The sequence below is a fragment of the Lichtheimia ornata genome (genome assembly GCF_029851405.1).
Source record: "Lichtheimia ornata isolate CBS 291.66 chromosome Unknown scaffold00092, whole genome shotgun sequence".
Classification (NCBI taxonomy): Eukaryota; Fungi; Mucoromycota; class Mucoromycetes; order Mucorales; family Lichtheimiaceae; genus Lichtheimia; species Lichtheimia ornata.
The window spans coordinates 1-27,404 of record NW_026695412.1 but is presented as its reverse complement, the minus strand read 5'-3'; the positions used below and the strand labels follow the sequence as shown (position 1 = coordinate 27,404).

At 43.5% G+C, this 27,404-nt stretch overlaps 5 protein-coding genes and 1 non-coding gene across 6 annotated transcripts; 3 read left to right on the top strand and 3 right to left on the bottom strand.

Moving 5' to 3' along the window:
* Positions 1-119: 119 nt before the first annotated feature.
* Positions 120-2,118, top strand: O0I10_011500 (uncharacterized protein; the record flags this gene model as incomplete). The annotated part of the gene is made up of 5 exons (XM_058491465.1): positions 120-349; positions 423-789; positions 851-1,204; positions 1,266-1,739; positions 1,795-2,118. 5 exons carry the CDS (start codon positions 120-122, stop codon positions 2,116-2,118), a joined length of 1,749 nt encoding a protein of 582 aa, XP_058337740.1.
* A 228-nt stretch (positions 2,119-2,346) lies between these two features.
* Positions 2,347-4,758, top strand: O0I10_011499 (uncharacterized protein; the record flags this gene model as incomplete). Its single annotated transcript, XM_058491464.1, has 13 exons — positions 2,347-2,401; positions 2,455-2,521; positions 2,589-2,619; positions 2,676-2,690; positions 2,771-2,791; positions 2,855-3,011; positions 3,083-3,177; positions 3,241-3,439; positions 3,499-3,705; positions 3,773-4,096; positions 4,158-4,364; positions 4,424-4,620; positions 4,675-4,758. The coding sequence occupies 13 exons, from the start codon at positions 2,347-2,349 to the stop codon at positions 4,756-4,758; spliced, it is 1,659 nt and encodes a 552-aa protein (XP_058337739.1).
* A 3,985-nt stretch (positions 4,759-8,743) lies between these two features.
* On the top strand, positions 8,744-10,069 carry O0I10_011498 (uncharacterized protein; the record flags this gene model as incomplete). Its single annotated transcript, XM_058491463.1, has 2 exons — positions 8,744-9,179; positions 9,249-10,069. The coding sequence occupies 2 exons, from the start codon at positions 8,744-8,746 to the stop codon at positions 10,067-10,069; spliced, it is 1,257 nt and encodes a 418-aa protein (XP_058337738.1).
* Positions 10,070-10,656: 587 nt separating this feature from the next.
* Positions 10,657-10,974, bottom strand: O0I10_011497 (uncharacterized protein; the record flags this gene model as incomplete). Its single annotated transcript, XM_058491462.1, has 1 exon — positions 10,657-10,974. The coding sequence occupies one exon, from the start codon at positions 10,972-10,974 to the stop codon at positions 10,657-10,659; it is 318 nt and encodes a 105-aa protein (XP_058337737.1).
* An 8,313-nt stretch (positions 10,975-19,287) lies between these two features.
* O0I10_011495 (uncharacterized protein) lies at positions 19,288-20,011 on the bottom strand (the record flags this gene model as incomplete). Its single annotated transcript, XM_058491461.1, has 3 exons — positions 19,288-19,513; positions 19,832-19,902; positions 19,964-20,011. The coding sequence occupies 3 exons, from the start codon at positions 20,009-20,011 to the stop codon at positions 19,288-19,290; spliced, it is 345 nt and encodes a 114-aa protein (XP_058337736.1).
* Positions 20,012-27,229: 7,218 nt separating this feature from the next.
* Positions 27,230-27,312, bottom strand: O0I10_011494. Its single transcript has one exon. It is a non-coding gene; the product is annotated as a tRNA-Leu (tRNA).
* Between the last annotated feature and the right edge of the window lie 92 nt (positions 27,313-27,404).

The window sequence follows — 27,404 nt, the reverse complement described above, 5'->3', positions numbered from 1 at the left end:
TAAATTTAGACCATGCATGCAACCAGAAAGTCATCCCCTTACTATAAAATGAGCTCACCTTTTCTTTATCCCCTTTTCCTGTTTCGAAGCCAACTTCCTTTTTGTACCATTTGGGTATTATGCACTCACCACCAACGAGTACTGAGGATGATATTCCAGCCCACAAGGAGCAACAACAACAACAACGAGAATCCAAAGCTGACATTGTTGGTGGTCCAAATGATACCCATATCGATATGGAACGAGGCGTGACACCACGACCAGAAGAATACGAATATGGAAATGAGGATGATGATGACGCTAAGGGTTCACTGGCTTTGATTTACGATACACATCGACCATGGTTCCAGTTGAGTCTTCTCTTGTTACAAGCACAGCAAGTAAATAGGCCACACGCTCATGGTTATTTTCTCTTGCAATAGCTTAGCCATGTGGCTCGTTTTTACTGGTTTCTTGGTGGCTGCATATATACTTCAAGTACCCAAGGGATACAATTCCGAGAATTTGATCTTGGGTTTGATCTACGCTTGGTTTACTCTATACATCGTTTGTCAGTACATCTCATTTTCTCGAGTCACTCGGCCGCTTTATCATGCTGGGCACTCGACAATGGCACCTTTCCTCCGGCTGAGCAAACGCTGGCGTTTGTCCATATATGCACTCTTTGTCACCACCGTCATTGTTGCAACCGTATTCAGCTTTCCGGAAACAAAATCCACACGCAAACAACGCTTGATTTCATTACTTGGGTTGATCGTTTTCGTGTTGCTGTTGACAGCTTCCTCTCATGTACGTGAAATAATGGTATCTCTTTTTCAATCAAACACTCACATGATATATAAATGCGTAGAGACGTAGAGCGATCAATTGGTTCATTGTGTGCAGTGGGCTGTTATTCCAATTCTTGCTCGCCTTATTCGTATTTCGATCATCGGTTGGTCATGATATTTTTCAATGGATGTCGAATTTCGTCCAGGGGTTTTTGGGTATGGCACGACATGGTATGGCGTTCCTGACCACCGATCCAATTGCCAATCTCCCCTACTTTGCTGTGGTTGTCTTTCCTGCCGTCATTTTCTTCTCCGCTGTGGTGCAGATGCTTTATCATTTGGGTGCTTTACAATGGGTGTCTACAAGATTTGCAGTCATCTTTATCAAATTATTTCAAGTATCAGGTGTGGAGGCTATTGTAGCAGCAGCATCGGTATGTGATGATGATGATAGAAGATTTGAAACATACAAAGCTAAGAAGAAGAACGATTTAGCCATTTCTTGGACAAGGAGAGAGCTCACTATTGGTACGGCCCTATTTACGATACGCTACACGAGCCGAGCTACATCAAATCATGACATCCGGATTTGCCACCGTGGCAGGATCCATGTTGGCAGGATACATGGCCTTGGGCGTTTCTGGTGAAGCGTTGCTCACATCATGCATCATGTCAATCCCATGTTCTTTGATGGTATCCAAAATCCGATATCCAGAGACACAAGAATCACTCACAAGACACGAAATCAAGATTCCACCAGCTGATCCCAGCGACAGGTCATCCAATCTATTACATGCATTAGCAAATGGTGGATCCATTGGTATCTCAGTGGTGTTATGTATGGCTTCCAACATCATTGCCATTCTATCCTTGCTCTATGCTATCAATGCTGGATTGACTTGGCTAGGTCACTTTGTCAATATTCAAGAGCTCTCACTTCAAATGATAACTGGATATGTATTTGTACCCGTAAGTGGATGGATTCAAGCAATGATGAAATTACTAATAGGATATTCTTATATAGATGGCATGGTTGATGGGTGTGGATAATGGTGATCTAGTTAAAGTTGGGCAATTGATGGCACTCAAGATCTGGGCGAACGAGTACATGGCGTATCAAGCAATGATGACGACGTATGCGGGACAATTAAGTGAAAGGTCGACGCTTGTAGCGACGTATGCACTATGTGGATTTGCCAATGTTCCTGGAATGGGGATGCAGATTGGTGTACTTGGTTCTCTTGCTCCAGGGCGTACTGGGGATATTTCAAGGCTTGTTGTATCAGCTATGATTTGTGGATTCATTTCCACTTGCATATCAGCTGCAATGGCTGGGATGCTCTCGTGATTACTGCTCCTCCACTACACGTGTATTTTTATCCTTTGTCAACAATGTTATTATCTACATAGATGCGCCGCATTTCAAAAAGAGGTGAGGCTCAGTCGCTTTTGTGTCCCGTGGTACAAGCACGACATCAGCTATAGCACACGAATAATAAATGTTACCACCTTGCTCCTCCTCCCCCTCAGCCTTTTCTCTCTCTCCCTCGCTTTTTGCTGAAGCCGCATTTCCAACATGGTGTCTTCAGCTGTCCTCGATCAGTATCGTGTCATTGTCGGCATTGACTTTGGTATGGCTACGAGATGATCCCCAACGCACTGAATGCTGATCTTGTTGGTTCAGGTACAACGTATAGTGGTGCTGCTTACTGTATCCTTTCCTCTGAAGAGGTCGCCGATATCAACACATGGTAGGATGCAAACTCTCTTCTGGTACGAGTTGATTGATTGATTCATATCGCGTATGCGATCCATTAGGCCAAAGCAACCGGCTCATCGATACCCCAAGGTGAGTTACAAGGAAGCTATATGCATACTTTTATTGAACATAGAGTATCATCATAGGCACCAACTGCTAGTGTAAGTGAGATTGGATTGTGAGGACATGGATTTGGGCGACAAGTAACTGACATAGCGCGCACATCCTTTCAAACGGTCAGCTTTACAAATCCGATACCATGGTAAGGATATGAGATGAGTATTATTGGATGAATGAAGAGAACTTACGATGAGAATATACATAGCAACTTGCAGCTTGGGGTAATGCAGCTCGTCAAAAACGTTCTCAAGCTACCCAGGACAATTTTATCTTTTTGAACTTGTACAAGTTGTATCTCGATGACAGTCTTGATGGCATCCTCCCACTTCCCGGTGGCATTAAACCTATTCAGCTGGTAGCAGGTAAGTAATCAATCGGATATCAAGGTCGACATCAGGGAATGGAATGAGTTAATATGGATGGGATGAATCAGATTATTTGCGAGCATTTCATGCACATGTGGTTTCGGAGATGAAGAAAGGATTTGCCCAACAATTTGAAGAGCATCAATATCGCTATTGCTTAACGGTATGGCCAAGGAGATCCGAAAAGCAGAGATACAAAGTCTTACGATGATGATGAATATTGTAGGTACCTGCCATGTGGTCTGACAAGTCAAAAAAAGCAATGCGTGATGCCGCTATCTTAGCAGGCTTGATCAGCGAGGATGATCCCCACGATCGATTGATGCTGATTTCCGAACCCGAAGCTGCTGCCATTTATTGTGAGAACTCATGCGAGCAATTCGATATGAGCGATGGAGACGAATTCATGATTTGTGATGCTGGAGGTAGGCTTGTCAATCATAAGGGGTTGATCGAAACAAGGATATTGACAAGGTACAATTAGGTGGTACGGTTGACTTGATTGTATTTACGGTCAAGATGGGCATTGATGGCACGCGTCGTTTCAAGGAGAGCACCAAGGGAATGGGCAAATCATGTGGATCCAGCTTTGTGGATAAGAGGATGCGAAAGTTGCTAAAGAGCAAACTCAAAAAGGTCGTGGATCGTATCCCTGATGGTGCCATGGAGAGCATGATGGAGACATTTGTGGGTATGTCGTCTTGAGAAGCATGCTATATTGAGATGTCTGGATAGCTGACTATGATTTTATGCAATAGATACAATGAAGCCCGAATTTGATGGAACCGATGACATGTTTATGCCGATCCCACTTACCCTTGGTTTGACACCTGAGCAAACGGATGAATCAATTGGATTGGATGCAGGCTATTTGCGATTCACAGTGGATGAGCTCAAGGAACGTGTTTTCGAACCTGTGGTTCAGGATGTGCTTGCATTGATTCAAAAGCAACGACTTCAGACAACCAATCTTAAAGCCATCTTTACTGTGGGCGGTTTTGGAGCATCGCATTATCTTCAGCAACGGATAGCCGAGGAATATACCAAGCAAAATATCAAGGTGGTGACTCCATATCGTGCAGGTAACGTGTGCATGGAAGATGTGGAATGATCAATTGTGCTCAAACGGCTGTTTTGTAACAGAGCTTGCTGTTGCTCGAGGTGCAGCTTACTTTGGCATGAATCCTTACAAGGTGGCAACGCGTGTACCCCGCTATTGGTATGGTATTGATATCACCAACACCTTTGTGCCGGGTGTCGACCCTGAAGAATACAAAATCATTCGTGCTGATGGAAGCGTACGCTGCGATAATCGCTTTTCATGCTTTGTACCACGTGGCGAGCCATTAGGTAATGTGCATGGATAAGATTTATTATGGAGGTCATGCTTACCATCAATTGGCATGTAGACATGGATAGCTGTATCACCCAAAAGTACAAGACCATTTACCCTTGTCCAACAGCATGCACCTTTTATGCAGCAAGTACAGATGAGATGCCTCGATATACACTGCAACCAGGTGTGCGAAAAGTGTTTGATTTCGAGATTCCAATGCCCGTACTACCGGATGTTGCAGAAGGGGAACCCCTTGATTTGACTATCAAGGTAAGTAACGGTCGCATATCATATACAAGGAGGTATCCTGACAACAAGACGTAGATGTACTTTGGCGAAGTCGAGCTGCGTGTTGAAGCTGTCATTCGAGGCCAGACTTATCGTGTAGTTTGTAACTTTAATGTCTAGACATTACCTCATCCATCCTTGTATCTACCATTATTCTTGATGAAAAGTATTGAGTTCGTGCTCTTGCTTGTCTTTTAATATTAAGCAGACTCATGTGTTTGAACGCTATTGCTTTTTCCAATTTAGAATGGGCGTGATGGGATTATCAGTGGTATATGCAAATTGACTTTGCTAAGGATGTCAGGTATAGTACTACAATGAACCAAGTTTCTATAACAAGCACTAGTGCTGGTGGGCAGCTTCGCTCTCGCATTCATTTTCTTTCCAATACAAGTGTGCAAGAATTGCCGCTGCCTTCATCTATCAGCATGTGAACTAGGAAGCTTTAGCACATGCAGTAATAATGTTGTCACAGAAGAACAAGAGCATCTAGATACGATGATGTAAACGTCCCAACCTCGCTTTCCCCTTTCAATCCAGAAAGCAGCCAAGTGATCCTCATGTTGAGCCTACTAGCCGATAGTACGATACCCTTCTAAATAATATTATGTTGAATCCAACTTTCGTTCAATGAAGAGGCGAAGAATAGCAAATGATAGTGTGGATGTTTATCAAGTAAATACGACAAAGGAATAGTATTGTAAATTGAGTAAGCTAAGGGTAAATCACATCGAGGAGTCAACAGGGGTAAGTCATTCTATTTTGGTTGCTGCCGCCATAAACATCCTTCATCCATGATTGAAAAATAGCTGCCGTACATGCACTTGATGAACCGTCCATGCCTGCAAAACACCGATCTTCAAAGAGATAAGCCTTTTACTCAATTCCATCCAATCCATCATCTCACTCACCCGTATCCACATGATAGGATCCAACCTTTCTGCTGACGACTCGCCAAGTAACCAATGCAACATCCAGGATTCCTCGTCGCTGCACTTAATTGTATCCATTCATCTATCCATAGCCATTTCTGATATGCTTCCTTTTCCATCCGGCTGTTGGTCTATCTCTTCTTTGGTCATTTTCATCGTAGCTCAACCAGGTGAAATTGCTTGTATGAGGTGTACTTGATAGCTGATATGGCATCATCCATAGGAATTCGTGGAAGCAAGTTGCTGCACGTAGTAAAGACGCTTCTATACAATGGCTATCTGCTGTTCACGTAGAAAAGACTGCAAGGCAGGTTGCTGCAAGTAACTTGGACAATCGAGTAGCGACCTTGCTAATGGCGACAGCTGTTACGTTGGTCGTGGTAATGCGCAAGGAGTGTATGTTGTAGTAGAGTGACAAGGCTGTGAACGTTATATCGCTAATAGTAGCTGCTGGAATGAACGTTGCTACGTGTGATTGTGCCGGAGGAGTGTGCAAGAGAGTGTGTTGTATCAAGAAAGGCAGGTGTTGAAGTAGAGTGACAAGAAGATTGTGTGCACGCCATGGACTTGCCATTCAGCCAAAGAACATGGGATCAATACATTTGTAGGCTTGACATGATGGGTTGAAGCAGGACAATCGTTTGCAGGTGGTAATGGTGCTTGAATGGGCGAACAGTTGAGAATGGGAGGAAGAGAAAAGAGAAGAAGTGGGAGTGGAAGAGATGGAAATTTATTACACTTCCTGATGTTTGAATGAGATTTCTTTGTTCCAGCGTTGCTCAGCCAAAACCCCTCGGATCAAGAAAGTTGAAGGATGGACATCATGGACTGGAGCAGGTGAGTCGTTCACATACATTGGGTTGGGTAAAAAAGGTGAATGGGAGAAATGGGCTGCTGGCTGGCGGTTTACAAATAATCTTTCAAGATGATGTTTGTGAAATTGGATGATACTTCTGTGCATGAGCGTAACCCGGTCAAATCAGCTCGAATCAAGAAAGTTGAATGATCGTGATGCTCAGCTGGAGCTGGACAATCGTTCGTATGTATTGGTTTGGGCAACAAAGGTGAATGGCAGGAATGGGCTATCAAGTGGCAGTTTACAAATAACTTTGCAAAATGATTTTTCTGATATTGGATGATGTTTTGTGTTTGAGCGTAACTCGGTCAAAACGTCTCGGATCAAGAAAGTTGAAGGATGGGCATGCTGGGCTGGAGCAGGACAATCGTCCACATGCATTGGTTTGGACAACAAAGGTGAATGGGAGGAATGGGCTATTAGCCGGCAGGTTTACAAATAACTTACCGATTTGATTCTTCTGATATTGGATGATGTTTCTGTGTTTGAGCATTTTTCAGTCAAATCTCATCGGATCAAGAAAGTTGAAGGGTGAGAATGATGGGATGGAACAGTAGAATCGTTCATAAGCATTCGATTGCGCAAAAAGGGTGAATGGGAGGAATGGGCTATTAGCTGGCAGTTCGTCAACTGTTCCTGAATGGTGTACAAGTATTATGCATTATCCACAGGCGCTGACTTTTGGCTGCGTTACACAAAGAAGTCCCTCTGCATCTCCGACCCTATAGGGTCCAGCTACTTCACAATAAACGAAGACCACCCTCTATATAGCATCACGCTTACAGCATAGTGAAAACATAAAGACGGCCATATCTCACGATTTTACAATGAAACGTGAGGTCTTTAATACATTGGGGGGTACCAAAAGATTAACGACTTGATACAAGCTTGTCTCTCCTCTTGCTTCTATAACCCATCCACAACAACCTGCCAAGACAATGTATTATGTATATAAAAGTGCTCTTGCTGGGTGTGGAAAGCAGCTGGTAGTTTTATATAGATGTGAATATACCTAGGTTGGGGGTGCAGTGTGTAGCTGTAGCCAAGGTGTTTATTGAATCAGGCATGTTTTTAAATAGTTATCGCTTTGCAAGGGGTCTATCTAATAGCGAAGTTGCTGAGCATTGTATGGAAATATACTTAAACCTTCATGATAGCCAAAACACGGAATCAAATGGATCACCACCAGGGTACAATGATTGACTTGGAAACGATAGTAGACCTCCTTGAAGCCATAGAAACGACACTTGGAGCACCACCAGCAGAAATGGATGAAATAAGCGCATCTTCATTAGCCCTGCCTCTGTGTCATTATGAGAATTGTTGCTTGTAACGTAGATCCAATGTATACGTACCTGTGAGACAGTGAACAGCGTTCTTTGAGATCAATGTCCTGTTGCTTCCGTCCAACGTTGCCGACCTATAATAATAAACGCCATGTAAGATCACAAGTTTACCTATCCATCCATGTTCCTTTCAATGTACCCAGAAGTGACAATGCAAACAAAGTGTTGGGCTCCCTTGTTGACATAGAGGAAGAATCCATATACACATACGGCCCCCTTTAGGATCTTGTACAATAGAGAGAACAGCAACCTGCAAATGAAACTTTAGTATCAGAGCAACCAGCTTGAGTAATAAAACAAGTGCAGTGCTTGAACATACTTTATGTATTGGAATGGGGCCTCGAGTCATGGGTAGATCGCGTGTGTCTTTCTGGAACAGGGAGGAGAAAGGTTCGGCATTGGACTTGACGCGCCATGGACTATCGATCGTTTGACATGGTAGCTATTGGAGTTGTGCATTGAAGGTGAATGACGGCCGTTAAGGGATTGTGGTTGTGAATGGAGGGAGACTTACTTGTCTTTGTGAAGTGGGGAGTGGGAAAAGAAGGAGCGCTTCTTTGTTCTCGTCGACCTGGAGATCATGCACACACGCACACAGATCCCGCTTGCTCTATCATTGTGAACATGCACCATAAACATACCCTGGATACTTGGATCAATAAAATGATATTATTCAATGGCCATAATCATCGAGCTTATCTTGCTGTGGCAAATGGTGGTATTAGCCAAGTCCGTGCACGCTTAATGCGGCTCGATTCCTGAATTTAAACAACCCAAACCTGAAGCAGTAGTTGCTGGTATGATTACATCAACGCAATCTTTGTCCTCGTGATTGAATGTCATAAATGCTACGTATCTCCCCCAGGTTGTTCAAAGTGATTGTTCTGTGGGACACATGTCACGTTGCATAAATCTTTGTAGGTTCCGCAATCCTGCATACTTTGTCTCTCTTCCACTTCTTTTCCCAAAACATGGATTATCACACAGACTTTGCAGGCCAGTTTGTTGTGCACCCGTCGCTTCCGCAAGATATTGTTGACACGTACAACGTTCTCGCCTCTGGACGCAACAACCTTTGTGGAGATGCAGTTCCATATAGCTTCGATGCTATCGTACATCACTTGCATGGGTTACCTCCTGGGACGTCTAAAAGAACAGCTATGGATTATGGACGCATGTTACGCATGACAAAAACACCATCATCGTGGTGTGGATGGCGTTTATACAACACTACTACCAGCGATGATAACAATAACACAACAACTACGACCTTGCGTTGGTCTGAGATGGAAGAGTTTTACGAGTACATGTATTGGCTGCAATATGTCATCAATTTTATTACTCTCCTCGCCAAACATTTGCATGACATTGATATACAAAACTTCGAAGGCGCGATCTCTTGGGCAGGTAAACAAAGGAGGTCCAATGTTATCACGTTGTGCTTTCTTCAAGCTGATCAATCGAGTATTATTCAAGGCCAACACGATGATGCGGATCAAGGGACGTTGAGAGTGTTTCGCCGTAATGAGCAAGAAGCAACAAGTTTCTTTCCCGAAGACTTTTTACCACTACCACCCATACCACCAACAGCACGAGTTTCCTGGTATATGCCACCAGCCATCCCTATTCTCACTACACAACGACATGACGTACCACGTGGTGAACCCTTCCAATCGGTGTTTGGTGTGCGTGTATACGTTACGACGCCCATTTATCAGACCATCCAGATCATGGACATGAACGATATGCTGTTTGATGGTGGCTATTCTCGAGCTGATTATGTAGTTCACCTTGCACGTGTTGAACAGCAAGCTGATACGCATCAACTAGTGTTGCAGATCCATCATGAAACCTCAGCAACAATCAACCACCCAGAAGACCTTGTCCTTTTCGATCGACGACGTATTGAGCTGGATGCTATAAGCGGTCAATGGTGTTATCGAGGATCATCAATTCCAGCCGCTGTTGGCTTTTCTTCAATAGTACAAGAGCAGCTTTGCCATACTTTTTCATGGTTGCGATCTTTTCGACGTGGGGTGCCAATGGATTACTTCGCATCAATTATCGGAGGAGGTTCTCGTACATGCAGCACGTGTCGATCTTGGTTTGTGGGTCCTGCACAAGTGCGAGCGGTATTCTCTTGGCCACATGGGTATGTGCAAACTCCTTTCCTCGGCAACTATTGCAGCATGACATGTTTCAAAAGACACCAGCATAACCTCGTGGAAGGTCGTTTCTTTCAATCACCTTTATCATCCATTGGAGAACGCAGTGAAACCCAATACGACAATAATTGACGCGCATCGCATCCAAATGATCTGATCTCTCTCTCACAACAACAAGATTCAATTCAAATATCCATTGCTCCCGTAACATGATTCCCTGATTGGGATTGCTTTCCTCATTACCAATTTACATATATCATCATCATCATCATCACTTGTCATATTGCAATTATGGTGCTTCTTTAATAAAGGTTGCATTTAAATATGATTACATACAGGTCTTCTCAACAGTGGTAAATCCAGATGATCGTCGTAGCTCCTTGCCATACACTTTGAGGAATAAAGCATGCCCATTATAGACAAACAAGAATTGAACTTTGCGTCCAGGTAGAGCAGGCGCTCGATTTCACTTATATCCAAATGCACCCTTGGTATTCCATTTCTCTCCTCTTATACTCTTTTCCAATATCCAACCATTTATGCACATATATTATCCCTTCGCCTCGCGACCAAGTATACAAGATAATGATACACCGAAATGTCCAAAACTTATAACCCAAAGGATGAATGCTTCTTTTTACTTACACGATCTCAACATACTAATCTAAATAGCCTACTGCCACTGTTGTGTATACTGCCACGTGAGGATTATCATCTTGTTAAAGCGTTCGTTCATGATCAGCGATAGGATGTCCCGTTGAATGACTCAGTAGATGGAAACCAGTTAACACATGTTTGACAATCTTAACGAATTGGATTGTGGCCTTATCCGCTCCAACACAATTCCTGGAAAGGTACGTATCATGATGGGACACATTCCTTAAGATAGCATCGATGAAGCCGAATACACCAACTTCAACCAAATGTTTGTTCTTGCGCTGCCGCTCTTGTTGCATCCTATAGCCTGCAAGCATCGATGAATCACCAGTTTGGGCAAAGGTGGTGGCGAACACAAAGTATTCTTTTAACGCATCCATGTAGGTGTCGTGTCCACGAATAATCACGTGTACCCATCATCCAGACTCAGCTCGTGTATGGTTATCCTTGGTTACTATCCAATCTTAGTTTCCTCGTTCTTCCTCTTAAGAATAAACACCTTCACCGAGTATCACTTACTCTTACCACGTCTCATACTACAACATCCATACACGACACCTCAGTAGGACTTGGGTAATTTTGTGGCGCTGTGGATTCTGCTTTGTTGTGGCGTGCGAATTGTGTACGTTTTTGATCCATGTGTCAAAGGTAGATGGGTCTATATTACGACATGTCAATATATGCCATTCAAGTACTCAAACATTGTAAATGCAATATACCGGTTGATGCTCAGCACGCCGAACTTGTTCTAGTGGCTCAATCTACTTTGATGTCAGGTGACTTGAGGCATTGGGTCCAGTAGCTTGAGACGTGTGTACTTATGCCACCTACAAAGGAGTACCAAATTCCTATGAGACTAGGCATCTTTTTGATATATAATGATAGTTATTCTTACCACAAAAAGCCCATCAACGAACACAGCCAAATGTCATTAGGTAGCAATAATCACGTCATCAAGTGATAAAGTAATGAAGTAGGCTACAAGATAAATGCATGAGTATCTTCATTTTGGGAATCACATAAAGAATATCGTTGAGACTTACCAAAGGCCATTGATAATGTATGCATTCAAGTAGAAAGAACGGGCGTATGGTAGTGTTGATGCAAACAGCCTTGTTTATATATGAGTGGCCGTGGGAATTGTTGTCATGATTGATCAAACTGATAAAGTGGTCAAGCATTTTGGAGTGCCGAGTCGAAGTGATAAATCCATCTGTCACTTGAAAGTTGATTTTTTGTAGGTGACATAAGTGTATGCGCTCCTTTTCAAAGAAGAATGATCCCCAATCCTTCCAATCGTTTCCCACCTCATGAAAAGAAATCCTCAAGGGAAATAACGAGCCTATCACGAGAAGAGCGTGTTGGTTTGCGCTGATGTCAACACATTCACAAGCTGTTGCAAATCCCCTTTTACCTCAACACGGTGACCATGCCCTTCCAAAAACCCATTGTCATCGACCTATCCTAACTCAACGCAGGCCTATAGAGCCCTGGACGTGTTCCAAGAAGCTTTTCCAGCACACTTGGCTAGTGAAGAGCGACGCAGCGTCCACTTGATACAGGCTGGGACTTGAATCCAAAGAGATGATGATGATGCCCCAAGTTGCATTGCCTGACCAAAGAAACCTATTCAATTCATTATTAGCACATACACAATAAACACCCTTTTCATTGTTTGTTTCATTGTACTTGCCTTTTCCATATACACAAAGACCCGTTGTTGTTGGTTACTGGAAACCTGAAAACCATGGTGTAGTAGTATAGTTGAGCCGAAACAAAACACCAAACCAGCCAACGTCTTGAAACCAAACTTGCCCTCTAGACAAGCTGACGCGTCAATGGAACCAATTCGGCTGCAACATTAGACTCTGAATGTAGCTGTTGACACTAAGCGTAGAGCGGGAATAGCAACGAGCAAAAGGAAGCAACGATATCGCCATGGCAACCACCAACCACCAACCACGCTCATTCCTCAGCATTTGGACACACACTCACTCCCTGACAATGCATGTTCAGAACTACATTAGCACCTCACAGCCAAGAAGAGCACTCTTTGATAATACATTACCTTGATCGAGATGTCGTGAATGGAATAAAAGCAGAGGCGTGAGAAAGAGAAGAGAAGCGTTGTCTCAAATCGTGGAGCTACCGGCCCCCAAGTTTAAATCCCCTACTGCTATTACACTGAGGCCGCTCATCAATTACCCTATACACACCATCCACCCATCGTCGTCATCACCCTCACGATAGACAATAGGTACACGTAAATAAATTACATGATCCTCACGTATAGCAAAAGGGTGTGTGCCATTTTACACTTTACATGATAATGATGATCCAACAACAGTCATTGCCTTTACTACCAGGTTACCTCGAATCAAGAAAGTTAAATGATGGGAATGATGGGCTGGAGCAGGGCAATCGATAGTATGTATTGGTTTGGGCAACAAAGGTGAATGGGAGGAATGGGCTATTAGCCGGCAGGTTTACAAATAACCTACCAATTTGATTCTTCTGATATTGGATGATGTTTCTGTGTTTGAGCGTTTTTCAGTCAAATCTCATCGGATCAAGAAAGTTGAATGATGGGCATGCTATGCTGGAGCAGGACAATCGTTCGTATGCATTGGATTGGACAACAATGGAGAATGGGAGGACTAAGGATATTAGCTGGCATTTTGAACTATTCCTAAATAGTGTACAAGAATCATGCATCGCCTGTGCTGAATGACTCAAGTTACACGAACACGCCCTCTGCATTTTTTTCTCTATTATAGTCATACTACGTTACATTAAACAAAGACCACTTCTCATATAGCATCACGCTTACAAACATAAAGGTGCCTGTATCTCCAAACTTTACAATCAAACGTGGGCTCTTTAGTAGATCAACGTGCTTGTCGGGGTCAAAGGAATCTTGTGTCAAAGTATGAAGTTCATCGTGGGCGATCCCAGATTTCGCAATGTCGCTACCAGCCAAACTGGATCTGGGGCTCAACCTCTTTCGACGACGACCAAAAAAATAATTTTTGGGCTGTTTGCGACATTGAACGCGAAACTTTCACACAAGGTGCTGTTGGCCAAGTCGAGCCCATTGCTGTAATAAAAACCCCACGTTTGATTGTAAAGTTTGGAGATACAGGCACCTTTATGTTTGTAAGTGTGATGTTATATGAGAAGTGGTCTTTGTTCATTGCCAAGTAGCTAGACCTTGGAGAGCCAAGGATGCAGAAGGACCTCTTTGGGTAACTCAGCTAAAAAGTCAGGACTTCAGGGACAATGCATGAAAGGTACGCAACCCTCACTTTTATGTCAAACATTGGCAGCTAATAGCCACTTTTGTGCATTCCCAACCTTTGTGCATTCTATTGTGGGTGGACGATTCTCCTGCTCCAGACATTCATTTCCATGATTAAAGTAGGTTGATCCGAGCTGATTTGGTTGAGTTACGCTCACACAAGATTTCATCCGTTGAGCTACATCGAGCGTGCTTTATGTCCAGAGTGATGTAATCTCTCTTTGACCGCAGCTCAGTCAAATCAGCTCGGATCAACCTACTTTAATCATGGAAATGAATGTCTAAAGCAGGGGCATCGTTCCCATGCAGTGGATCTCGCAACAATGATGATTGGCTAAAAGTGGCCGTTAGCTAGCAATACATGCCTGTTCCTAGATGATCCATAAAGTAATTATACATTGACCCTTTCATTCATGCAAACGTAGCTGTGTTACACAACACGACCCTCTGCATCTTTTGCTCTGCCAGGGTCCACCTACTTGACAATGAACAAAGACCACTCTTCATATAGCATCACGCTTACAAACATAAAGGTGCCTGTATCTCCAAACTTTACAATGAAACGTGGGGTTTTTATTACAGCAATGGGCTCGGCTTGGCCAACAGCACCTTGTGTGAAAGTTTCACGATCAAGCTTGCCAATACCAGATTTCGCAATGTCGCCACCAGCCAAACTGGATCCAGAGGTCGACCTCTTGAAACTTTTTTCGACGACCAAAAAATATTTTTGGGGCTGTTTGCGACATTGAACGCGAAACTTTCACACAAGGTGCTGTCGGCCAAGCCGAGCACATTGCTCTAATAAAAACCACACGTTTCATTGTAAAGTTTGGAGATACAGGCGTCTTTATGTTTTACCTATGCTGTAAGCGTGATGGAGTTGCTTTTTCCTAGTGGATGGTGTCGGCTGCATTACGGAAAGATGAAGAGCTGAGTGAAACCGCACGTGGTGGTTACACAAACGTGTCCTTGACAGGTTGCTACACAAATGGATGATGATGATGATGATTGCCTTTTGTGAAGGTACGTAAGTAAACAGCATCCAATAATGAAAGTGTGTCAAGGTATACATCACATTTGCATGTAGAAGAAAGTCGAGCTGCATAAACCAATTTGTATATGTAAAAAGATACGTATACATAATGAATGAGTCACCCATCCTGAAACTCAATGGAGGGATCTCTTCATTTTTCTCTTCTCAAGCTCATCCCACTTCCCACTCCTCCTTATTGTATCACAAAAGCCATGTACTTCTTGCATGATCGATAACCGGACCACCTTTATTATTCCATCTTCGAAGCAGTAGTATGTAATCCACAAGCTAGCAACCTCCAACAACAAGCGAGTAATAAATAAACAATGCTTTATTTCATCTAGCTATCTTGCTATGTACTGTACATTGCCACCACCATCGTCGTAGTCGTCCTCCGTCACCATTCGTACTCGTACTCGTCACCAGTCGTCAATCGCATCCTTCACACCAACATCCAAAAAATACACAAGTTGAAAAGAATGGGATCTTGCAGGCTTCCTTTTGAATCTCGTTATCATCGTAATTGTCATTGTTGTGAATGTGGTAATCATCGTAATCGTCGTCTCTACAAATAAGAAAGCGGGCAAGTTAGACCATCTGGTACCGGAATGATACGATTTGGTATACCGTTAGGCGATCCTCTCCAAGGAAGAAAGCAAATCACAAACCAAATCACCACCATACGAGCAACGTCGGGCGATCCCTTGTTCTTGAGAAAGCACTGCACGAATCACGCAAGGCTAGTTCGATCCATGGCAAGGAAGGACATCACTTACGTAGAGTCCAGGCTCATAGTTGTTCTCATTCATCCTCTCCAAAGAAAGAATGATCCCAATCCAATCCTCCCAATCATTTCCCACCTCATGAAAAGAATCCTGAAGGGAAAGAACGAGCCTATCACGAGAAGAATGTGTTGGTTTGCACTGATGTCAAGCTGTTGCAAATCCCCTTTTACCTCAACACGGTGACCATTCTCTTCCAAAAATCCATCGTCATCGACCCATCCTCAACTCAACGCAGGCCTATAGAGCCCTGGACGCGTTCCAAGAAGCTTTTCCAGCACACTTGGCTAGTGCAGAGCGACGCAGCGTCCACTTGATACAGGCTGGGACTTGAATCCAAAGAGATGATGATGATGCCCCAAGTTGCATTGCCTGACCAAAGAAACCTATTCAATTCATTATTAGCACATACACAATAAACACCCTTTTCATTGTTTGTTTCATTGTACTTGCCTTTTCCATATACACAAAGACCTTTTGTCGTTGGTTATTGGAAACCGAAAACCATGGTGTAGTAGTGTTGTTGAGCCGAAACAAAACGCCAAACCAGCCAACGTCTTGAGACCAAACTTGCCCTCTATACAAGCTAACACGTCAATGGAACAAGTTTTGCTGCAACATTGGACTCTGAATGTACCTGTTGACACCAAGCATAGAGCGGGAATAGCAACGAACAAAAGGAAGCAGCGATATCGCTATGGCAACCACCAACCACCAACCACACTCACTCCCTGACAATGCATATTCAGAACTGTGTTAATACCTCACAGCCAACAAGAGTTTATTGTAATAATGAATGCTGCTATTATTGAATAGGTTCTTGGTCAGGTAGTGCAACTTTGGGCATCATCTCTCATTGGGTTCGACTCCCAGCCTGTACCTTTTGGCTACTTGTTGATATGGCTATTAGAGTACTGTTAGTGATGCTCACGAATGCGTAAATAATATATAAATGATGATAAGGTGGCAAATTAGCTTCCATGGAAACCCATGTACTGACAAGGATGGCCACGCGAAGGCTTTGCCGTCACCCTCTCCCCTACGGTGCACCAAGCCGGATAACGGGGGCTGCCATTGTAAACAACAGCATCTTCTATAGGTGCTGCTCGAGCCAACATGTTCGGTCTGATAAAAGGATAGCATCCCACGCCCACAGAGGCCGACCCATAAGAGCGAAAAGCAATACATGATCCCATATCTACCACAAGGCCACTGAGTAGCAGTCTAACTTCCAACGGCTAAGGCAGCAATCATCAAATGCAATTGATAGGGCCAAGATAGGGCTGACCACACTGTCGCATGTAAATCATAGCTGCCAACGATGCTTTACACAAATGAGCAAGGCACCATCCCGTTCTACCCATAGCAAATAAACATGCGCCATATCAGTAGTTGCTGCCATCAAGCGACCTTTTTGGGTTGGCGTCATCAGAGAGACACATCATGCACTGCAACAAATAAATCCGGCCTTGATGAAATAGCATACGCGAGGATATTGACTTGCCAAGAGAACGTCCAAGGTATCCATAGATCCGCCATGGCACCGGCAAAAACATTGCTCTGAAGATCCACCGATAAAGAGACGACTTGCAGGTAGCTGATTTCCAAAACCATGGAAACGGTATCCTTGACAACCACAACTATAAGATAGAGATCGCTTGCTTGCTTCTGAGACACCCACCCAAATTCAAATATTGATCTTCGTCTTCCAATTCAATAGGATTCGCCATTGACAACTGTAAGGAGAGACTTTGATGGCACCAAAGAGCATGCGAAATTATAGCTTGATGGAATGATGGGCCTATAAAACTGCATATCACTAATTTATCTTTGAGGTAATGGTAACAATACTTAGCCAGTGTCATATGAGAATCCACGATATTTGATGCCACCCAGTAATCAGAACACATTTCCTTGCTGTAGGGATGTCGACACAGTGACCAATTCTGATAGCCGTTTCTCCAAGCGATACTTGATGATGAATGCCATGAGAGATGGATACACCTTGACAGCACCAAAAGGACACGTAACATTGTTGTGTGTTGCTGATGTGATACATCCATAAGATACGTGCGGTGAAGAGGGCTCTTGAAATCAATTGGCCAATAACGAGAACACCAGAGGATCAAATAAATGTTGTTGACACTAAAGATGTGGGCTCTGTTGTTCATTGCCGCTCCTTCTTTGTAGCTGATATGATCCACCAATAACAGGCATGCGTAGCAGGATATCCATTGAAAGGATTGTCAACAACTTGGACCACAATAAGACAAGATAAACTTGGCGACATCAAAAGATATAGAAGGTGTTGCTTGTTGTTGCAAATGCCAATAAAAGGAAGCGTCCACTGAGTGGTACGGTAATGAAAACCATCGAACGATGTAATAAGGCAAGCTGACACTGAAGGATGCTGTAGACGTTGCTCTTTGACCCTGACATGATTCACCTATAAAAGATGCACGGTAAACAGTTTCCCGAACCCATAGAACGATACTTATCGATGATAGCTGCATCCATGAAAATCCCAAAGAACCAGGAGACAAGTATCTTGTTGAATAGCCCGCACACTATAATAAAAAAGGATGTTGGTTGAGATTGGAGCCAAAAAACGGATCATCCACTATTTACCAATGAAAGCCATATGAATAAAATCCTGTAGACATCCAATGATAGCTACATCCACCAAGAATCCAAAGGGAACAAGACAAGTAGCTCGCTGAATAACCCACATGAAAGAGGGTGTTAGTAGGCATTGAAAGAAAGAATGGATCATTATTTACCAATGACAGCTTCATGCATGAAAATTCCAAAGGACCAGAAGACAAGTAACTTGCTGAATAGCCCACATACTATAATAAAAGAGGAGATTAGCAGGCGTTGAAGAAGAGAAAGGATCACTATTTACCAACGATAGCCATACGCACGAAAACATGACGACATCCAATGACAGCTGCATCCATAGCAATCCCAATGCACCAGAAGACATGCAGCTTGCTGAATATCCCACATACTGTAATAAAAGACGAGGTTGATTAGGATTGGAGCCAAAACATGGATCATCCACTATTTACCAATGATAGCCATACGCACGAAAACATGACGACATTCAATGACAGCTGCATCCATGAAAACCCCAAATGACCACGAGACAAGTAGCTTGCTGAATAGTTCGCACACTATAATAAAAGAGGATGTTGGTAGGCATTGTAGGAAAAGAACGGATCATCATTTACCAATGATAGTCATATGCACGCAATCCTGATGATATCCAAATCCAGCCGGTTCTTTGCAATCGTCCGCTTGTTGATAAGGCCCGCTACGGTGGTACTCGGCTTGAAAGCCATGGAACGATACTTTATGGGCATATGCAGTGAGAAGGTTGAGTAATACTTATACCACCAAAGATAGCATACTTACATGATGCCGAAGAGCCCTTACAAAGAGAGACAACGAGACAATCCTTGCTGCCCAAGACCACATGCAAATCGAGAAAGCATTGTGCATCGAAAAGCCCAAACCAGATCCTAGCTGCGGAGTGACGTACATATGGCTAAAGAGCGATGTGAATGGCAATCGTTTTTCATTGGAAATCGAATGCAGCTTGACGATGAATGCCTTGAGGAGATGCATAAATGACCTTGGTAACACCAAAGATGTCAACGCGGACTCTCATCGCTTGTTGATGACATGATCCATCCATAAGACGCGTATAGTTGTAGAGATCCATCAAAGGAATTGCCGATAACCAGTGCCACCAAGAGATAGAAAGCTTGCTGATACCAAAGATATACAAGTTGTTCTTGTTGCTGATGTGATCAATCGATAAGAGACCTTCATTTCAGGATGCCCACCGAATTGCCGATAACGAGAAAACCAGATGATGGGATAAAGCTTGATATGGAACTAACGATATGGATGCTGTTGTTTGTTGCTGATACAATCCACTCACAAGAGACTTGCATTGGCGGACATTCTCCAGAGAAATCGCCTGTTGCTTGGTAACCAACCACCCGAGACGCAATAAAGGTTGACACCACCAAAGACATACACACTTCCCCATGGCTGACATGATTCACCTATAAAAGATGCACCATAAACAATTGTCCAAACTCATCCAACAATACTTAGCAATCATAGCTATGATCTTGTAAACTCCAAAGCACCAAAAGACAAGTAGCTCTCTGCAATGGTCCCTCTAAATAATAATGGTAGGCGTTTCAGCAAAGGTCTCCAAAAAGCATGAGAGTCATACATACCTGAATCACGCAATCATAACCCGCAGACTTCGGAACCAAATAGGCCATCAGGATGTAAAGTAATAATAAAAGCGCACAGCCAAAGGAACATCATTGTACCGGCACTCTCCTGTGGATCGACGCGATGAAGTGCATCAATAGAGATACCATCTTCTCTCTAAAGGCAAGGAGATCAATAGCCGTAAAACGATGGAGCCGTGCGAACAGAGGATGCATCTTTAAATCCCTGAGGCCGCAACTTGAGTCGCACTGTCCCCGGGCACAACATGTAGAGCTCCACAGGAAAGTGTAGTACAATGACGTCCTTGACGTGCAGCCTTGATAATAATAGTATCGCCGAAAGAAGCTCTGCCACTGTATGGTGTTTGGTAAGTTCACTTGAATCCAACCAATCCCACAATGAACCTCTTACCTTTTGGTATTTCTCAATAGCATCAATGCCTCAAATAAAACCGTATCTCCATGTCATCCAGTATGTCTTGTTGCTGTTTCACTGTAAGTTCGTTAATTAACAGGTTTCGCTTTGTAGATCCAACACCATGCATACCATTGAGCCAACCATACAGCATTCTTGCTTTGAGATCCGTATCCTGTTGCTGCCAGAGGTACCATCATCCAACATGTTCAACCTACCATAAATGCAATGTGAGATAACAAGTAAAACCAACCCACACGCTTTTGTTGTCAGCATACCCAAAAGAGGCAATGTACAGACGTCTTGAGAACTCTCATTGTGGACAACTCGGTAAGGAAGACACACGACGCCCTGAACCATGGTGATCACAAGGAATTGCAACCAAATACACCATCCGAAGGCAATACAATAATCAACCTGCAGCGCCAAGGTATGCCACCATATGTACCATACTCTCATTGGATCCTGAAATTGGCATCATAAGAGATATCCACCTTCTCTCTGTAGGCAAGGAAATCAATGGCCGTACTTGGATGGAGGCCGTGCGCACAGCGGATGCCTTTTCAAATTGGCCTTGCCATCGCATCTTGAGTCACACTGTTTCCGGGCCAAAATTCCCCAGGAGAGCACAGTACTATACAATGACATCCTCGACGTGCTGATTGATCAAAATAATCGCCTAACCAGAGCCTGACCTAATATTTCTTTCGTAAGCACACTTGAAGGGACAAATTCCATAATGGACACTTTACCTTGTGGTATTCCTCAATAGCATCATTTGCCTCAAATAAAACCGTATCTTCATGTCATCCAGTATGCCTTGCTGCTGTTTCACTGTAAGTCTCGTTAATTAACAGGTTTTGCTTTGTAGATCCAATACCATGCATACCATTGAGCCAACCATACAGCATTCTTGCTTTGAAATCCGTATCTTGTTGCTGCCCACATGTACCATCATCCAACATGTTCAACCTACCATAAACGCAATGTGAGATAACAAGTAAAACCAACCCACACGCTTTTGTTGTCAGCATACCCAAAAGAGGCAATGTACAGACGTCTTGAGAACTCTCATTGTGGACAACTCGGTAAGGAAGGCACACGACGCCCTGAACCATGGTGATCACAAGGAATTGCAACCAAATACACCATCCGAAGGCAATACAATAATCAACCTGCAGCGCCAAGGTATGCCACCATATGTACTATACTCTCATTGGATCCTGAAATTGGCATCATAAGAGATATCCACCTTCTCTCTGTAGGCAAGGAAATCAATAGCCGTACTTGGATGGAGGCCGTGCGCACAGCGGATGCCTTTTGAAATTGGCCTTGCCATCGCATCTTGAGTCACACTGTTTCCGGGCCAAAATTCCCCAGGAGAGCATAGTACTATACAATGACATCCTTGACGTGCAGCCTTGATAATAATAGTATCGCCGAAAGAGGCTCTGCCACTGTAAGGCGTTTGGTAAGTTCACTTGAATCACACCAATCCCACAATGAACACTCTTACCTTGTGGTATTTCTCAATGGCATCATTTGCCTCAAATAAAACCGTATCTTCATGTCATCCAGTATGTCTTGCTGCTGTTTCACTGTAAGTCTCGTGAATTAACAGGTTTCGCTTTGTAGGTCCAATACGACTCATACCATTGAGCCAACGTACAGCGTTCTTGCTTTGAGGTCCGTAACTTGTTGCTGCCACAGGTACCATAAACCAACGTGTCCAAGCTACAGTAAATGAAGTGTAAGGTAACAATAACATTCGCTTTTCATGTCGACATACCCATAGTAACAATAGGTTGCGACCCTCCTTGATGACAACCATGGAAAGCATACACACGACACACGGTGCCCCCTTTGGATCTTGTATAAACGAGAGAACAGCAAACTACACGTGAACTTTAGTATCTCAATGTCCAACTTGAATGATAAAGGAATGCAGCGATGGAACGTACATGTTGTATTGCAATGGAAGCATGAGTCATGGGCAGATCGCGCGCGTGCTTGTTGTTGAATGTTTGCAGCTGGAAAGTGTCGCCATTGACCACATGTTCACCCCAATGAACGCTGCACATTGTAAGGAATGCCAGCAATTAACGCGTTGTAGTTTGTAAATGGAGACAAGCTTACCTTTTTATGAAGTGGAAGTGAAGAAGAGTGGCCTCTTTGTTCCTCGTGTTCGCACTCCATGCCACCCCGCTTGCTACAGCTATTACTGTTTATACGTACCCTCAACAATATCCTATGCTCTTAGCCCCATAATAATGATCACTCTTCAAGACTTCAATTGAGAACAGCCCTCGTAGTTAAGCTATCAGGTCTGTGCGCATTTCATCGATCGATCACTTATGCAACTTCACCCCTGAACCAACTTGTGTAACCTACTCTGTAACCTACTGTGTAACCTCCTACCAAATATATGATGTCCATTCCCTTCAATGCAGAAATAACCAAGTGATCCACCCTTGCACATCTGAGCTGATGGTACGATCCCCAAAGTATCATGTTGAATCCAATTTTCACTCAATAGAAAGTCGAAGAGCACGTACCAGCACACGGTACTGTGGATGTTTATCGAGCAAATATGATAATAAAAGAACAGCATTGAATAAGAAGCGGGTGGATTACATAGAGGGAACAGGGATAATTGTGCCATTCTATTCTTGATTGCTGCCGCCATGATCATTCTTCATCCATGATTGCAAAATAGATGCTGTATACTTTGGCTCGAGTATTCCAATATCATCTGTAGCTGTGAAACTGTGAAACACCTTCCTTTGTCAAAGGTATAAAGCCCTTTTGCCACTTCCTCCAATCCATCATCATCCTAAGCCGTATGCATATGGTATGATTCATCCTTCTGACAACGGGACAAATAATCCTTGCCTTGATTGAACCCATCCGCCATAACCGCTACAAATCCAATGTTGGTAGAAAGAAGCCCCAGAGGTCGCTGCTGATACGTTCCCTTTCCCATCGACCCTTGGTCACTCTCTTCGTGGTTCACTTTCCATCGCAGCTCAATCAGTTGAAGACTGCTTGCACTACGGCGTCGTTGATGGCTGATGGCATGTCATCCAAACTAGACATCACGTTTAAAATGGGCCAACAAGGGAACCAAACTAGTCAATAGATCCATTCCTTCCATCTCATGTACCAAAGTAATACAGTATTCAGATCCATATCCATATCCATAAGAAGTCATATGTATTGAAGCAAGTTGCTACACGTCAATAAAGCTGCTCCTCTATGATGGCTATCTGCTGTTCACGTAAAAAAGCTGTAAGATACGCTTGCAAGTAAAGAACGCTGTTGGGTACGATGGGGTAAAGAGCTTGCTGATAGCAACTGCTGCATTGAATACTGTTACATTGGATTGAGCCAGTGAAGCGCGCAAGAGTGTGTGTGGTGTCGATGTGTACACGCCATCAACTTGCCTCTCGGTCCAAGACAATCGGATAAAGACGTTCGTAGGATGGACGTGATGGGTTGAAGCAGGACAATCGTTCGCAGGTGGTAGTTGTGCTTGAATGCACCAACAGTGAGAATGGGAGAAAGAGGCAAGAAACAGGGAGTGGAAGACCTTGAAATTAAATAGATTTTTCTGATGCTTGAGTGACATTTCTTTGTTAAAGCGTTGCACAGTCAACTCCTCTGGAATCAAGAAAGTTGAATGATGGGAATGTTGGACTCGAGCAGGACAACCATTCACATGCATTGGATTGGGTAAAAAGGGTGATTGGGAGGAATGGAATATCAAGTGACAGTTTACGAATAACTAATCAACTGATTCTTTTTGAAGTTGGATGATGTTCCTTTGTTTGAGTATTGTTCAGTCAAATCAGCTCGGATCAAGGAAGTTGGAGGATGGACATGATGGGTTGAAGCAGGACAACCGTTCACATGCATTGGTTTGGGCAACAAAGGCGAATGGGAGGAAGAGGCTATTAGCTGCCAATGATGAGCTGGGTGCTGAATGGTTTGGAGGTATCATGCGTCGGCGCTTCCAATCATGCAAACATAGCTGTGTTACACAACACGACCCTCTGCATCTTTTGCTCTGCCAGAGTCCACCTACTTGACAATGAACAAAGACCACTCTTCTTATAGCATCACACTTACAAACATAAAGGTGCCTGTACCTCCAAACTTTACAATGAAACGTGGGGTTTTTATTACAGCAATGGGCTCAGCTTGGCCAACAGCACCTGGTGTGAAAGTTTCACGTTCAATGTCGCAACTAGCCCAAAAAATATTTTTTTGGTCGTCGTCGTCGAAGAGGTCGACCCCCAGATCCAGTTTGGCTGGTGGCGACATTGCGAAATCTGGGATTGCCCACGATGAACTTCATACTTTGACACAAGATTCCTTTGACCCCGACAAGCACGTTGATCTATTAAAGAGCCCACGTTTGATAGTAAAGTTTGGAGATACAGGCACCTTTATGTTTGTAAGCGTGATCCTATATGAGAGGTAGCCTTTGTTCATTGTGAATTAGCTAGACCCTGGAGAGCCAAAGATGCAGAAGGACCTCTTTGTGTAACTGAGTTAAAAAACAGGGCTTCAGGGACAATGTATGACAGGTACGCATACCTCATTTTCAGGTCATACATTGGCATCTAACAGCCACTTTTATCCAATCAGCATTGTTGAAAAATCTACGTGATGTGAACAATTGTCCTGCTCCAGCCCAACATGCCCATCATTCAACTTTCTTGATCCGAGGGGATTTGACTGAGCTACGCCCAAACAAAGAATATGTCAATTCTTGAAAGACAGACCCTGCGAATGTCTTTGTCTTTCAAACTTGTGGACGCTCCCATTCCAAATTTTCAAATGAAGCGTGAGGTCTTTATTAGAAAATATTGATCACCATGTTCGAGAGCACCCTGTTGACCAATTTTCAAGTTGGAGGTGGGCAACTTCGGGGTGGTGGGCCGTCCGCTCTTGTGTCCCGGATCGATCCCGTCATCCACCATTTGGACCTCCCCGCATTTTAAATCTTCACAATGAAGTCTGCGAATTTTATTTGAATGAAGTTGATCAGCATGCTTCAGAGCACCTTGTGTGAAAGTTTCAGGTTCGAGAGGGGCAATCTCACTATCAAGGATTGATGTACAGTGTTCATGCATTTATACAAGAGGTATCCGACCTATTTAATTTCCACTTCTTCCGCTCCTAGCGTATTGCCTTTTCCCCCCATTCTCAACTGTTGCCCCAGTTCATGCACAACTACCACCTGCGAACGATTGTCCTGCTTCAACCCATCATGTCAATCCTACAACACTCTTCATCCGAAAGCCTTTGACTGAATGGGCGAGTCCATGGCGTGTGCACAGCCCACTACAACACACTCATCTCTTGACACTACACCTTCTCGCACAGTCCTCTGCCACAATCAAACGATACAGCATTCAATCCTGCAGCTGCTATTAGCGATGTCTTTACTCCATTGTCTCAAACAGCGTTCACATCCTTGTCACTTTACTACAACACACGCTTTTGCCACGATCAAACGCTGCAGCTGTTGCTATTAGCGAAGTCTTTATGTATTGCCTCGAACAGCGTTCTTTACTTGCAGCAACTTTCTTTCCAGCCTTTTCCTACGCGAACAACAGATAGCCATTGTATAGAAGCAGCTTTATTCGCGTGTTGCCTCTTGTTTCAATACATACAACTTCCTATGGATGATGCCATATCAGCTATCAAGTACACTTCATTACAAAGACTCTTTACACGGTTGAGCTGTGATGGAATATGACCAAGAAAGAGATAGACCAACAGCCGGATGGAAAAGGAAGGTTATCGGCAGCGTTGGAGAGGTTCTTATTGTACTTGCAATGGTTATGGATGGACGGATGCAATCAAATGCAGTGATGAGAAAGGATCCTGGAATGGTGCTTCGGTTAGTTATCGCATCGTCAGCAGGAAGGGTGGATCATATCTTGTGGATACGGCTGAAGATGATGATGGAATGGATTGGCATGGATGTGAGGGCTTGCATCTTTGATGAAAAGATGGTTTACCGCCGTGAGGGATTTGGAATACTGGTGCAGCGGCTGTTTGGAATACTCCCCATGAAGAAGTTGGACATCCTCTACATCCATTGACCTTGTTACAGCACACTCTCCTTTATGATAGCATTCCTACACCAGTATTCACGCGTTTACATCCAACCTTATTCACTTTAACAACAGGCAATTCTTATACACTTTACATTTGAACATTGTTTTATTGGATGGGTGGATGGTGCACATGAAACAAACGGGTATTGGTTTTGAGGTACAAGTTGAACTACTAGGATGATGATGTTGATGAATGCAAAGACATTACACGGGTTAGTAGATGGATTCAACAAGGTTAGAGATGTGGGCTATGAGACAACTGGATCAAGGAACAACCAATGCTTTATCACTTAAATGTAGTTAGATGTATGTGGGTCATCTATACATGTGCAAGATAGCAAGAATGAAGGAGCAATAAAACATAGTATCATATACTAGTATCCAAGGATGATGTTTAAAATGACACTTTTAATATGCCTAGCTCAAAAAGATTCACAAGGTTTTGAGTTGGGTAGATATAAATCATGCGTCGGAGATGCATTGGTGCGTCCCTTGACCACCGTGATGGATTCAAATACAGCAACGAAATCTCTTTTGATCCAAATTAACACCACCCACCTTCCCATGCATTTCCATGGGACACACCATCGCATTCACACATGCCTCCGCTACACATTGATACCATGAACGCTACGCCATTCATGTCATTTTTGATTTCTCTTTTAGGAAATTTATAGGTTTATATATGCACTCAAACATTAAAAAATATATAAGAAGAGCGGTAACATGGCCGAGTTGGTCTAAGGCGCCAGACTCAAGTTCTGGTCTCGCAAGAGGCGTGAGTTCGAATCTCACTGTTACCAAACCACCTAAAAGGTGGTTCCTATCTTTTATTTCGATCGAGTTTGTGTCGTAGGTCATGTGACCACGTGACCTAGCTTTTGCTCGTTCCTTC